The 13,490-nt window shown below is 46.0% G+C and overlaps 1 protein-coding gene across 1 annotated transcript in view; it reads left to right on the plus strand.

Annotated features, from left to right (window-relative positions):
- Positions 1 to 2,211: 2,211 nt before the first annotated feature.
- Positions 2,212 to 13,490, plus strand: part of LOC138666773 (zinc finger protein 436-like) — a 95,479-nt gene continuing 84,200 nt past the window's right edge. The window contains exons 1-4 of the mRNA XM_069754946.1: positions 2,212 to 2,406; positions 6,372 to 6,545; positions 6,625 to 6,748; positions 6,894 to 7,033. Coding sequence (XP_069611047.1) covers positions 2,212 to 2,406; positions 6,372 to 6,545; positions 6,625 to 6,748; positions 6,894 to 7,033 — 633 coding nt within the window. The remainder of the gene's footprint in view (positions 2,407 to 6,371; positions 6,546 to 6,624; positions 6,749 to 6,893; positions 7,034 to 13,490) is intronic.

A 13,490-nucleotide genomic window follows, 5' to 3' on the forward strand; every position in this document is an offset into this window, starting at 1 on the left:
GGAGGGTCTTTTTGCGCCCTCTGCGTGGTCTTTTTGTAGGTTTTTGTGCTGACCGCAAAGTAACCTTTCCTATCCTCGGTCTGTTCAGTAAGTCGGGCCTCACTTTGCTAAATCTATTTCATCTCTGTGTTTGTATTTTCATCTTACTCACAGTCATTATATGTGGGGGGCTGCCTTTTCCTTTGGGGAATTTCTCTGAGGCAAGGTAGGCTTTATTTTTCTATCTTCAGGGCTAGCTAGTTTCTTAGGCTGTGCCGAGTTGCATAGGGAGCGTTAGGTGCAATCCACGGCTATTTCTAGTGTGTTTGATAGGATTAGGGATTGCGGTCAGCAGAGTTCCCACGTCCCAGAGCTCGTCTTTATTATCAGCAACTATCAGGTCATTTCGTGTGCTCTTAACCACCAGGTCCATTATTGTCCTGACCACCAGGTCATAACACTCCACGCCCTCTTGGGGGACAGGAAGTACAAAGAGGTTAAAAGCCCCTCCTATTCGCCAGTGTCTTTCCTGTCCTCCATGGGGCACGGAGAGGTTTTGTTTCTTTCTGTATGTTGTGTTGCTGGTGACCAGAGTGTACCTGTTTCTTTTTTTTTTTTTGCTAAAGCTAGGCAGTGGTGGCCATGGGCTTCACTCTCCTCCTCTATGCTCCTCCCGTCTCCCTACCATGCAGAGGATTCGGGAATTCCTGGCCCACCTGCATTCCCACTGGGGGTAAAGCGGACCAGTGATCCCCATAGGTGTAGGCCTCCATGAGCTCTCTGACTTCCTTTTCCTCATGCATGCCGCTCAACGCGATCCGGAGGTGACGTCATACCACGTGGTGTCACTTCTGGGTTTTGCATTCCACGCTGAACTTGCTGACACCTGCTCAGAACGCTGAGGGAGAGGAGGGAAAACCACATGGATGCTTGGAGCAGGGTTTATCCCTACATAAACCTGCCGGAAGGCACCTCTAGGTAAGGCTAATCCCTGCAGTATGAATGGTGTGTCTGCTTCCTGCCCTGCACCTGCAGAGCCCAGCGCTGCCCCAGTCTCAGTAAGTCTGTGGACAGGGGTGGGTCCTTGCCCAGAGTTGTGGGTCTTACAGTAGTGTAGTGGTGTCCTTTTTAGTTATATTTCTCCTTTCTTTTCCTAGGAAGACAAGTGTGCCCTCCTAAACCCTGCTAAGAAGGTTCCTAGATGTGCCTGTGATGCGGCTGCAGTGCATTGTAGCGCAACCTTCACCAGGGGGTGCTGGTGAGAGAAGAGACACCGCACACTCACAGAGCAGCAATGCTGAGCAGCTGCACAGGTGTCACAGGTAACAAAAGAGTGGTCAGACAAACTGAGTCAGAACCTGTGAGGAGCAGAAGTACCAGAAGTAACAGCAATGCACGTAGTCAGAGACAAGCCTGAAGTCAGAGCCAAACGGAAGCACGGTATCCAAAACGTGAGACGTAAGACGAAGTCGGGGTACAAGCCAGAGAGTCAAAGCCGGTAGGGGAACGTGGTATCAGAGATGGAAAATAAGAGGTGGGGCTCAGATCAGGCCGAGTCATACACTGTAAGGAAGCAACCAGACGAACACTAAATCTGGGATAGGGAACGGGTCTTATACAAATACAGGAAGTCAGAGGCAGAACGATCACCAGGGTATACAGGTCAGCTGCTCTAGCCTGGAAGCATGAACTATCACTGACGCTGGCCAGCAGACGGCAGAGGACTTAAAAAGCCCAGCCAGGTCCAAAACGAGGCCAAGGGGATTAACCCCCGCATGACCAGTCCAGAGAGATGATAGCAGAAAACAAACCCCAAACTGGATCATGACCGTGCCATCTGCAATACGAAGCTTCCCTCACCCTGGAAAAAGAGGCTATGTCAGGAGAGTACAGATAAGGTGGTCAAAGCTGAGCATCCTTCACTCCTGGAGGAAATACGTACTTTTGTCAAGCAAGAGGTCCAGTCATCCTTGGCCGCTTTTATACCTCCCACTCCTCCACCTCCTAAGAAGAGAAATATCCAAATTGAGGATTCTGACTCTGGTTCTGAGGGCTCTCATGGCTCAGTTTCAGAAAAATGGGAGGAATCCTCATCCTGTAAGATATCAAAGGGTCCATAGCACTATGGGTTTGGAGGAAGAACAGGTTCCCCAAACAATTCAGGACTAAATGTTTTTAGGGTTGAAATCAGGAAAACAGATTGGTTTCCCTGTGCATGGGAACATCCTGAACATGATCTCTCAGGAGTGGGAGTCCCCGGAGAAACTGTTGAGCACCCCCTTGGAACATAAACATAGGTTTCCTCTGGAGGACAAGTCAGTTAGTTGGGATATTCCTAAGGTGGATGTGCAGGTGGCGAGAGTAGCCAAGAAAACTGCATTCCCCTTTCAGGACTCATCTCAGCTTAAGGATCCACTTGATAGGAAGGTAGAAAGCCTGCTGAAAAAAATCCTGGGAGACTTCCACCTCTTCACTTAAGACCAACATAGCTTCCACCTGTGCTGCCAGATCCCGGGTCCGGACCCGGACCCCATTCTCTTAAATGGGGGTCTGAACATCCATTGTTTGCCATACTGTCATGTGCATGAAAGTGTGGCAAACACTGCTTCTGATGCCGCTAATAACTGTGAGAGCAGGAGCGGTTGATGGGAGTATTCATCAGCCGGCTTCTATGCTGTAAATAAATAATAAATTAACATACTCTATGAGGGTGGTATGAAGGCCTGACTTCCTCAAGTGAGTATTGTGCTTACAGTCCAACACCATGCAGGGCAATTGGCATTTGCCAGAGAACACGAAGACTGGCAGATTCGATATTGCTGCTCTGCTCTTCACGGATGAGAGCAGGTTCACACTGAGCACATGTGACAGACGTGACATGTTATGAAGACGCCGTGGAGTACATTCTGCTGCCTGAAACATCCTTCAGCACGACTGGTTTAGCAGTGGGTCAGTAATGGTGTGGGGAGGCATTTCTTTGAAGGGGCACACAGCCCTCCATGTGCTAGCCTGAGGTACCCTAACTGCCATTAGGTACCGGGATGAGATCCTCAGACCCATTGTAAAACCATATGCAGGTGTAGAGGGACCTGGGTTCCTTCTGATACAATGCAAGACCTCATGTGGCGGGAGTGTCATCAGTTCCTGCATGATGAAGGCACTGATCCTGTGGACTGGCCCGCCTGTTCCCCAGACCTGAATCCTATCGAGCACATTTGGAACATCATGTCTTGTTCCATCCACCAACACCACATTGCACCACATACTGTCCAGGAGTTGATTGATTCTTTAAACCAGGTCTTGGTCCGCTGCCTCATCACGAGCATGCTCAGGCATTGTAGGGAGGTCATACAGGCACGTGGAGGCCACACACACTACTGAGCATTATTTCCTTGTCTTGAGACATTTTCACTGAAGTTGGATCAGTCTGTAATTTGATTTTCCACTTTGATTTTGAATATCATTCCAAATCCAGACCTCCATAGGATATTCATTTTGATATACATTGATCGTTTTTATGTTTTATTGTTCTCAGGCATTCCACTATGTGATGAATAAAAATTTGCAACTGTAATATTTCATTCAGTGATATCTAGGATGTGTTATTTTTATGTTCCCTTTTATTGAGCAGTGTATATGGATGGTTATTTAGATTGCACACAAGGATAAAACAAATCTCCCCTTTATATTTTCTACCAGGTCTATTATTTCAAATGTTATTGAGCTTTTGATGGCTATTAGTACACCAGCTTTCTTTTGGATTATTATATATCTGGGAAGGCTTTGTTAAATTCTATTTGCACCAAATGGGAGCTGGTCTCTTGGGTGATAAAAAATCTACCTTTTCTAGGCAGGTGGTAAAATCTTAGATGAAAGCTATGTGTCACCGTGGTGGCTGACCTCGGTGAAATAGGTGCTGGGAAGAAGCCTCTAGTAATGGCAGGTTACTGAGCGTTTTTGTCATGGGAATACAGAGATCCCTGTAACTTTCACACTAGCGTCGGAATCTCCCCGTCGCAATGCGTCGGGCAGAGATTCCGACGCTAGCGTTTAACGCACTGCACAACGGAGGCAGCGGATGCATTTCTCCGGCGCATCCGCTGCCCCATTGTAAGGTGCGGGGAGGTGGGGGCAGAGTTCCGGCCGCGCATGCGCGGTCGGAAAAAGCAGCCCGTCAAGAGCAAAAAACGTTACATGTAACGTTTTTTGCTCCCGGCGGTCCGCCACAACACGGCGCAACCGTCGCACGATGGTTGCGACGTGTGGCAAAGCGTCGCAATGCGTCGCTAATGTTAATCTATGGGGCAAAAACGCATCCTGCAAACAACTTTACAGGATGCGTTTTTTGCCATAAACGACGCATTGCGACGTCTGGCAAAAACGCCAGAAGATTGCGGTGTCTGGTTTCACAAACTCCTGCACTAGTTACAAGTACTTCACCATCTTATTAAACAGTGCAGGGTTTTTCCTTGCTAGCAGTGCAAGGGTTAATCTGTTCAGTTGAACTTACTGGAGCTTTCCTACCTGGATTGTCTGTTCAGCATTGGCCACTCTCCTCTGCTATATATGTTTGCCTCTGGCACTTAGGAATTACCAGTTTGAGTTCTTACTGCCTTGTTTGAAGTGGGTGCTCTAGTTCGTAGTTGGTGTAGACTTTTGGAGATTTGTTCAGGAGATTGTTGCTTGGAGTTTGTGTGTACATCCTCATCCTCTCCTATTTGGTGTCTCCTTTAACTCTCCTGTGTTCCACTCTGTTGTTTGGTGAGTGTATTTTGTATGATTGTTATTTTCACTTATTCCTGTCTGTCTTCTCTTGTTTGTCTGGTTTGTGCACTCCTATACACTTCAGATTCCAACCTTCTTGGTTGGGGGTGGGACAGAAAAGGGTTGATCTCGAAACGTAGCAAGGCACATGAACCCAGCCTCTCAGGTGTAATCCAGGGGATAGACTAGGGTGCCCCTTTTTCTAGGGAGCTGGTTAGCGATGTTGCTGAAGGTAGGAGTTAATGCCACAGGTAGCAGTGTTCAAGGGGTTCTCCTAAACTTCACATTATTTCGTTATGGTCTTTAATTTCTGCTATCTTTAGCTTAGAGAACCTGTTATCAGGATTTTATACCACAAACTAATGCAATGTATGGTAAAGTGCTTTAATGCTGATGTTTGGGACGGCCTTCACCGAACAAGGGTGTAATAGCGGCCATTGATCACGGTGGTCTCTCTGGCCAGCAGGCCAACCTCAGCAGAATAAAAAGAAGTTGTGGAAGGGATGCAAGATTAGCCTGTCTCAATAAGCAATGTCCTGACCTCAGGTGCAACAGGAAAAAAAACTCACTTTTACTGTAGATGATGATGATGATAATAATTACAGCTCTCCACAGCTATACATTACACTGAGCCTACAGCCCCTCCTGGTGTGATGAACCCAGATCTTTTCTGGCAATGTGTAGTAGCTCTCCTCACTTCCGTTGCATATTGCACTATATGTGCAATACAACGTCTCCCCTCCGCCTGGACCTTGGCATCCCCGACACCTCTTCTGATCCCTAACTGGTTTGTCTGGCAGTCGGGCACTTCTTGAACTTTGCAAGACACTATGCTTCACGCGGCTGCACAGATTTCATTGGGGACCCGACAGTGACCGCAGAGAAGGCACTGGCTGACCTCCTTCATCTTCAGCACCACTCAATCCCCGGGGTGCAAGATTGCTTCTCCTGGGCTTGGTAGCTCTCCTTGTGGGGACTGCTACCCACCAGTCTTCACATTGGCCCTTACACTAATTACATCTGTGTGTAAAAATGGCCAAAGAGTTGGCTTCTCACACCACCAGAGTTCAGACATTTGTAACGCCTCACTTTGAAAGGCACCGAACTGATAAATTCCTTACCTTTCTTGTAATCTGATTTCTATGAGGAGCAATACATGGCTTGTATGTCTTGTATGTCTCCTTATACAAACTTGCAAATTGCTTCTTGGCCTTTTGGCTACGAGCAAGTATAGTATCTTTTGAGTCAGTTACTAGACCGGGGCGGCTGATGTAGATTGATAAAGTACTGCACACGAGGCTGAAGCTTTGGGTTGTACAGCACGTGGTTTATATAATCTTCTAGTCAGGATCGAAGCCATGAGATGAGGTTAAGTTTTAAAGCCCCAAGAAAAAAAAAGTGCACCAGGGATTTCTGAACTCACCTGGTGCTGAACCCCAACAAAATTTCTCAGCACATTTGCAAAGCAATTCTCTTTATCACCTTTTAAGCACATAGACTTTCTGGGCCTTTTCACTAGGAAGAGGAATTCTTATATTTTCGTGATACAATAAACAGTTGAACTTTGCACATCTTATTTCATTTCTTTTTTTTAAAAAAAATGCTATTTTCTCTGTTTCCCAAATTAGGGATACGTTCTCTTGAAGACTTTTGGGGACTCATTAAGAAGCACTAGCTGGTTCAGAGTGCAAGATGGAGTGAAAAGTGCCGACAAACCCACTGCATCATTGATACGAGAGATGAATACTGATGAGAAGATCCTAGATCTTGCAAGAAAGATCATTGAGCTTCTAACCGGGGAGGTGAGTGCTGGTGGCACTTAAGCGAGTGACAATTTTTCAGAAGTGAATCAATAATGACTTGTATCATTGCGTGTGCTAGGTTCCTATAAGATTTGAAGACACCACAGTCTTTTTCACCAGTGAGGAGTGGAGTTATGTAGCAGAAAACAAGAGCCTCTACAAGAATGTCCTGATGGAGAATACCATTCTTCCTAAATCTATAGGTGAGAACCTTATTTTCTTGTTAGCAAAAAGCTTAGCCAAAAAGCTTCCTATACAAGCCACTTGTATGCTTCTTTGTATCTTCAGATGTAAATGGCTGGAGACCTTTGTTCAGCAATAGATGCTATTTTCTCTTCTTGTTTTAAGGTAATAATAATGATAAAATATTACATAGCACATCACTGGAGAAAGTACATTACTCAAAGACGATGGATCATGACAAAAATTATGTGGCTGAGAAGATATCGCATCTCATTAAAGAACTCATAGACCTGCTGACTAAAGAGGTGAGGAATGTGGAAGGTTTTCGCCTCCTGTTCAATCAACAAAGACTGAATAATAATCTTTGTTTATTTCAGCCTTCTTCCAATATTTTTTTTTTATTTTTTTTTTGTAAATCTGTTTATTAAATTTTAACATTTTTCAAAACAAACAATCAGTAGTAACAAAATGGTTTTGTAACCCAAATCCCACCCCATGCCCTCCCCAACCCAAAACCCTTTCTCCGCATGCGCACCACGATATGTGTTATGGAATTGGTGTAATGCCGCCTATCCGTTGTAATAAATACCATTGGGTGTTTTCAAATTGCGCTCTCAGCTTTTCCCTAGTCTCCAGAGGAAGAGACGGAATGAAAGTAGACCACGTAGATAGGAATCTACCTGACATCTTCTCCTTGTTGGTCAATGCGTCCATCCACTCCATTCTAAATATGAATTGAATCTTTGTGCGGATAAGAGAGAGCGATGGAATTGTTGGATTCAACCATTGATGCAATATGCTTTTCCTGGTCGCCGAAGCCCATATCATGAGTGTTGCTTTAATGTGTCTGGGCAATTTGTGATGTGCCTCATCTAAAATGTTAAAAATAGCCCATTGTGGAGTGAGCATGAAACTGATTTCACACATTCTCTGCAGTTCATCATGAACAACACCCCATAACTCCTAAATTTTCGAGCAACTCCACAAGTGGTGGAATATATCAGTGTTGCGAGATTTGCATTTAGAACACAGGTAAATGGTGGAGGGAGACATCCTGGACTGCAGATAAGGCGTGATGTAGGCTCTGTGTAATATCAAAAGTGCCATGTCAGTGTAGCTGCTATATGACAGAATTTTCTTTTGCGCTACTGTAGCGTCAAGGAGATCTTCCACCTTAAGGCCCGGGAGGTCCCTTAACCACCTTGCCACTCCCGTGGTTTTCCCCTCCCATGACCATTTTTTCATATCACCGAGTAGATGCTACTTATAGACGCCGGTTGGGATCTTGCATTTCTAATAAACCCATCTAGGTTAATCCTCCCCTCCCCCACCCCTCCAATCGATTGACACTTCTGTACTAAGCTACGCGCCTGAAGAAATAGGAAAGGACTATTGCTAAATAGTGGGAAACGCTGCGATGCTGTTTCAAAGGCTAACACCGAGAAATTAAGATCTAGTAGATCGATTGCTTGCCTACAACCCTGGGAGGCCAGATGTTTATAGAAAGATGGTGCAGTGCCCCTCAAGAATCCAGGATTACCCAGGAAAGGTTGATATGGGGACAGACCAGCCCTTAGTTTACAAATCCTTCTACAGCGTCTCCAAGTCAGTATCGTTTGCCACAGTGACGGGTGTTCCTGTATCTCCGTTGGAAGATCCTCCCCATTTAGATGTAGCAAAGCCGACAATCAGATATGTGGGTAGAATTGTTGTTCTAGGCCAACATTAGCGAAATAAGAGATACCCCTTATCCAATCAATGGCATATCTAAAATTAGCTGCGAGGTTATATCTACCCAAGTCGGGGAAATTGATTCCGCCCTCTGCCCTCATCGCCTGCAATTTTACAAGGCCTATACGCGTTCTGCCTCCAACCCCCCAGATAAATTTACGAAAATTTGAGTTTAACAAACCAAGGTCTGTTCTAGACAGGAGGAGGGGCAGCGTCTGGAAGGCATATAGCAATTTAGGAAACACTATCATTTTAATTAGATGACATCTGCCGGAGAATGACAAAGTGAAATGTTTCCACGAATGGAGGAGACTAATTATGGAGGATCAAAAAGCACAAAATATGAACGGCACTAGGTGTTATCGCAGCAGGCGGTGTAGCCGCAGCCTGAGGATTCCACTGCAAGACTCCTATAGCACGTATATAGTCTGCAATGTTCGGGTGGTGCTCAGCATAAAAAGCAGTGAACAAATATCCAAGGAGAAAAAGGAAAATGCGGCACTCACCCAGGTAGATTGCGAATCAAAGTCCTTTATTCATCATAACGTAACAACGGGCATAGTAAGGAGAGGCGGCTGGGAGAGATCAGTGGTGCGGGGAGAAAGAACAGGACTACGATCGTTTCGCGCTTGTGCGCTTCCACGCAAGCGCGAAACGATCGTAGTCCTGTTCTTTCTCCCCGCACCGCTGATCTCTCCCAGCCGCCTCTCCTTACTATGTCCGTTGTTACGTTATGATGAATAAAGGACTTTGATTCGCAATCTACCTGGGTGAGTGCCGCATTTTCCTTTTTCTCCTTGGATAATTATGGAGGAGATTAGTGGTTTATAATTGACTCTATATAAAATGGATGGGTCCGCAGGCAACCGTATCCCCAAATATTTAATAGATTCCTGTCTCCAATGAAATGGAAACAAAGGATCACCCAACCTCCCAGACCTGAAAACCGCCAGGGCTTCAGATTTACCATAATTGACCTTAAAACCAGAGCACTTGCCAAATTTCTCCAAAATATTAATGATAGCCGGGATTGCCTGAGTTAGGTTGGCAATAAATAAAAGAATGTCATCGGCAAAGGCCGAAATCTTTATAGATGCAGCTCCCACTCTCACCCCTTCAAATGTCGCCTCGTTCTGCAGCGTCCTCAAGAATGGATCTAATGCTAAATTAAACAAGAGGGGAGACAAAGGGCAACCCTGAAGCGTACCCCGTTGGACTTCAAAGGGCATTAGATAGAGTGTTATTTACAGACATCCTAGATATCGGGTTTTTATAAATTGATTTGACTGCCTCACAGAACCACGAGCCAAACCCTCTAAATGATAGCAGATCAAACAGGTAACCCCACGCCACCCTATCGAATGCCTTATCGGCGTCTAGGCTAACCACGATAGTTTTCATATGTTTGTGCACTCTACTGTACGATATAGGTCTATAGCCCTCAACCTGCGAGTGATCTTTGCCTGGTTTTGGAAGAACAATGACAACCACCTCATTGAACTGATCAGGAAGGTGTCCATATTTAACTATATTGTTATACAACTCACACAAGTGAGAAGCTAGACAGGTTCCCAGAATTTTATAGTGCTTGTTGCTGAACCCGTCTGGGCCCGGTGCTTTGGACAGTTTAAGTTTATTTATGACCTGTAAAATCTCCGAGGGTATTATGGGGGAATTGATGGCCTCCCTCTCATCCTCTGTGAGTATCGGCGCCAGGTGATCCCTGAGGAACTCCCCACTCGCCTCCCCCCCCCCCCCGACTCTGATCTATACAACTCGCTAAAGAATTATCTAAATTCATTTACTATCTCCTAGTTGTTTGTTAGGATGTGACCATTGAGTTGTTGTATTTTATGTATTTTCGTCGCTTTCCTGTATGGCCGTGTAAGGGATGCCAGCACCCTCCCCGGCTTATTGCCCCATTTAAAATATTTATGTTTTTGGTAGTCCAAATTGAGCATGGCCATCTCGTGTGCCAGAGCGTCCGCCTCTTCCTTAGCCCTCAAAAACCTTTCCCTTATCGGTGGAGTGTTGTTTAGTTTAAAGTCCTTGTAGGCTTGGGTTAGCGATTTTTATGTATCCACCAACCTTTTCATTGTGTCTTTTCTTTTATGACTAACATAGGAGATAATTTGACCCCTTAAAACGGCCTTAGAGGCCATCCAAAACAAGCGTGCGTCTTCATAATGAGCGCGGTTGTCACCCTTATAGACCTCCCATGACATCTGCAGATGCTTTTTAAAATCGTCCGATTGATAGAGGTATGAAGAGAAACGCCACCTCCTCTCTTGATGTATTAGGGTTGTTAGTTTAGAATTAAACGTTACTGGGGCATGATCCGATATATGAATATTTTGTATATTTGTCTGTGTTATTAGGGGTATTAATGACGAGTGCAATAACCAACAGTCAATCCTAGCGTGGGAGTCGTGTGCATGGGAGTAGTGAGAATAGTCCCTCTCCAAGGGATGTTGCATTCTCCATATGTCGACTAGGTCAAGGTGGTCTGACAGTGATTGGATGCCATATCCCTGTACCAGTCTATGAGCAGCATTAGATCTAGATCTGTCCATGGAAACATCTGCTACCTCATTAAAGTCACCACCCATGACCACCCGGGATGTATCCCGCCCTGCCAAGCTCTCCAACAATTTAACTTGAAATTGTGCCTCAGGTGCATTGGGGGCATAGATGTTGACCAGGCTAAAATGCATTCCCTCAATCACGAGAAATCTACCTTGCGGGTCTTCCAGTGTATCAAGTATCTCATATTTAAGGCCATTGTGTATTAATATGGCTACGCCTCGCTGTTCTTTTGAGTATGAAGCCTCACCGCAAAGCATATATTTCCTGCTAAGCAGAGAGGGGTGATTATTTTTAATCCAATGTGTTTCTTGTAGGAAAATGACGTGGAAATTTTGTTTTTGTAAAAAATTTAGAACCTTTTTCCTCTTAATTGGAGTATTTAACCCGTTAACATTCCATGAGCACCATTGTAGGGAGCGGATTGTGGCATCTTTAGAGCTGGACTGATCAGCCATCAACCTACACCTTTGCGAACGACCATGTAACCTATGTTCAAATACTGTGAGTGAGACCTCCACCCATCCCAGCGAGTGAGCGCGAGATCTCCCAGAACCAGAATATTATATATAATATGTTTGCGCATGCAGAGACCCTCCCCCCCACCCATACCCCCACACCATTTAAACTTTGTAACTGTAACAAATGTGCTCAACCACAGAGTGAGCACTACATAGAAAATAAACATGCCGCCTAAGGGCAAAAGAGTATCAACATAAACACGACATCACTGAAGAATGACAAGTTGGAGCAGCTCTACTCGTTCAGGTGTTGTCAGAGTTAGTATGTGCCCGAGATTCCTCCCAAAGAAACTTCAAAGCCCTTTCTGGGTCGCTAAAGGACCAATTTTTCCCCACCATGCCAAAGCGCAAAATTTAAGGATACTGCAAGCCAAAGCGAATGTTTTTATCCACCAAGAGTTTGCAGGCAGGATTGAAGGCTTTGCGTCTGGCAGCCAGGGCGGCCGAATAATCCTGGAACAAGAGTAGTTTGTGATTCTCATATAACAGGGACGTTGTTTTCTGTACGCTGACAAAATGCAAACTTTATCCTGAAAGTCCAGGACTTTAAAGATGACTGGTCTTGGTCTGTCACCTTTTCCCCCCCCCCTCGGGGGTCCCAACCTGTGTGCTCTCTCAATGGCCATTGCAACTGACGTCGGTAGAACCCCAAGAGATTTTGGTAGCCATTCTGATGTTATTTTGACCAACTCCGAGGGCAGGACAGATTCTGGGAGGCCTATGAGTCTCAAGTTATTGCATCGAGACCTATTTTCAAGGTGATCCACCTTGTCCAGAAGGTCTGAGATGTCCTTTTCTTTGCCATCCAGTTTGTCCTTAAGGGCTTTAGCAGAGTCCTCTAGATCTGAGATTCTTTGTTCAGCTTCTGCTACGCGCGCTCCCTGATTATTGACTTGTAAGACAATTGTGTCCAAAGAAGTTTGAAAAGCTGCTAGTCGGTTGTCAATCTCAGGCATCAACTGTTCTATGATAGCATTTGCAATAGACTGTGGGTCCTCGGTATTAACATCAGCGTTTTGTGACGTAGGAGATGTGCCTGCCTGGTTACGTGTGGAACTTCTGCCAGACTTGGCATTTTCACCCACAAATTTATCCATGATGAGATAGATGCCTGAAGTTTAAGTGAAGTTGTCAGTGATATCGCTAGATGTGTCGATTACATCTTAAGATAAATTGGGAAGTCTGATGAATTACTGCAGCTTTGCTGCCATTCTCCACTCTAGGTGGGCCTTCCCTTTAACCTCCCACAGGTTTACTGAGCCAAAAGAATTTATTTATAACAATTTTATTTATAACAATCTCCAGCCAGTGTGTAGCAGTGGTCCGAACCGGTGCAGGTCTAAGTCTGTGTGGCTGTACAATGCGCCCGGCGGAGACTTACCAATGCCCGGTGCGCTTCCCTGCAAGATGGCGCCGGACCGCCTCCTGCTCCCACATTTTCTCCCTCTGTCGCCGCTGCTGACACCTGGGGCCAGAGACGCCGCAGTCTTTCTCCGATGCCGCTCACCTTCCTCCAGCAGCAGTTGTAGTTCGGCTCCTTTTCCAGTTCCTGGCCACCGGTGTGTCGCAGCCTGTGGTGTGAGGCCTGGTGCGCTTTCCGGCAAGATGGTGTCTGACCGCCTCCTCCTCCCACTCCATCTTCTTCCTTCGCCGCCTTTGTCACCCGCGGGCCAGGGACGCCGTGGACCCTCACCGATGCCTCTCACCTTCCTCCTGAAGTGATCCGGTGAGTCTGTTCGGCTTACTGATGGGGCGCTCGGCTCGCCCTTCCCCCACCGGCTTCTTCTCCAGCTTCTGGCCTCCAGCCGTAGGTTATGTGCGGCGCTGCCTGCGGCACTATCTGCGCCTTGTGACTCCGGGGGAACCGGAGAGCTGGGCCTACGATTGCTGACCCCTGTCTGGCCCTTATCCTGGCCTTTTTGTGGGT

The sequence above is a fragment of the Ranitomeya imitator genome, chromosome 2 (genome assembly GCF_032444005.1).
Source record: "Ranitomeya imitator isolate aRanImi1 chromosome 2, aRanImi1.pri, whole genome shotgun sequence".
NCBI lineage: Eukaryota > Metazoa > Chordata > Amphibia > Anura > Dendrobatidae > Ranitomeya > Ranitomeya imitator.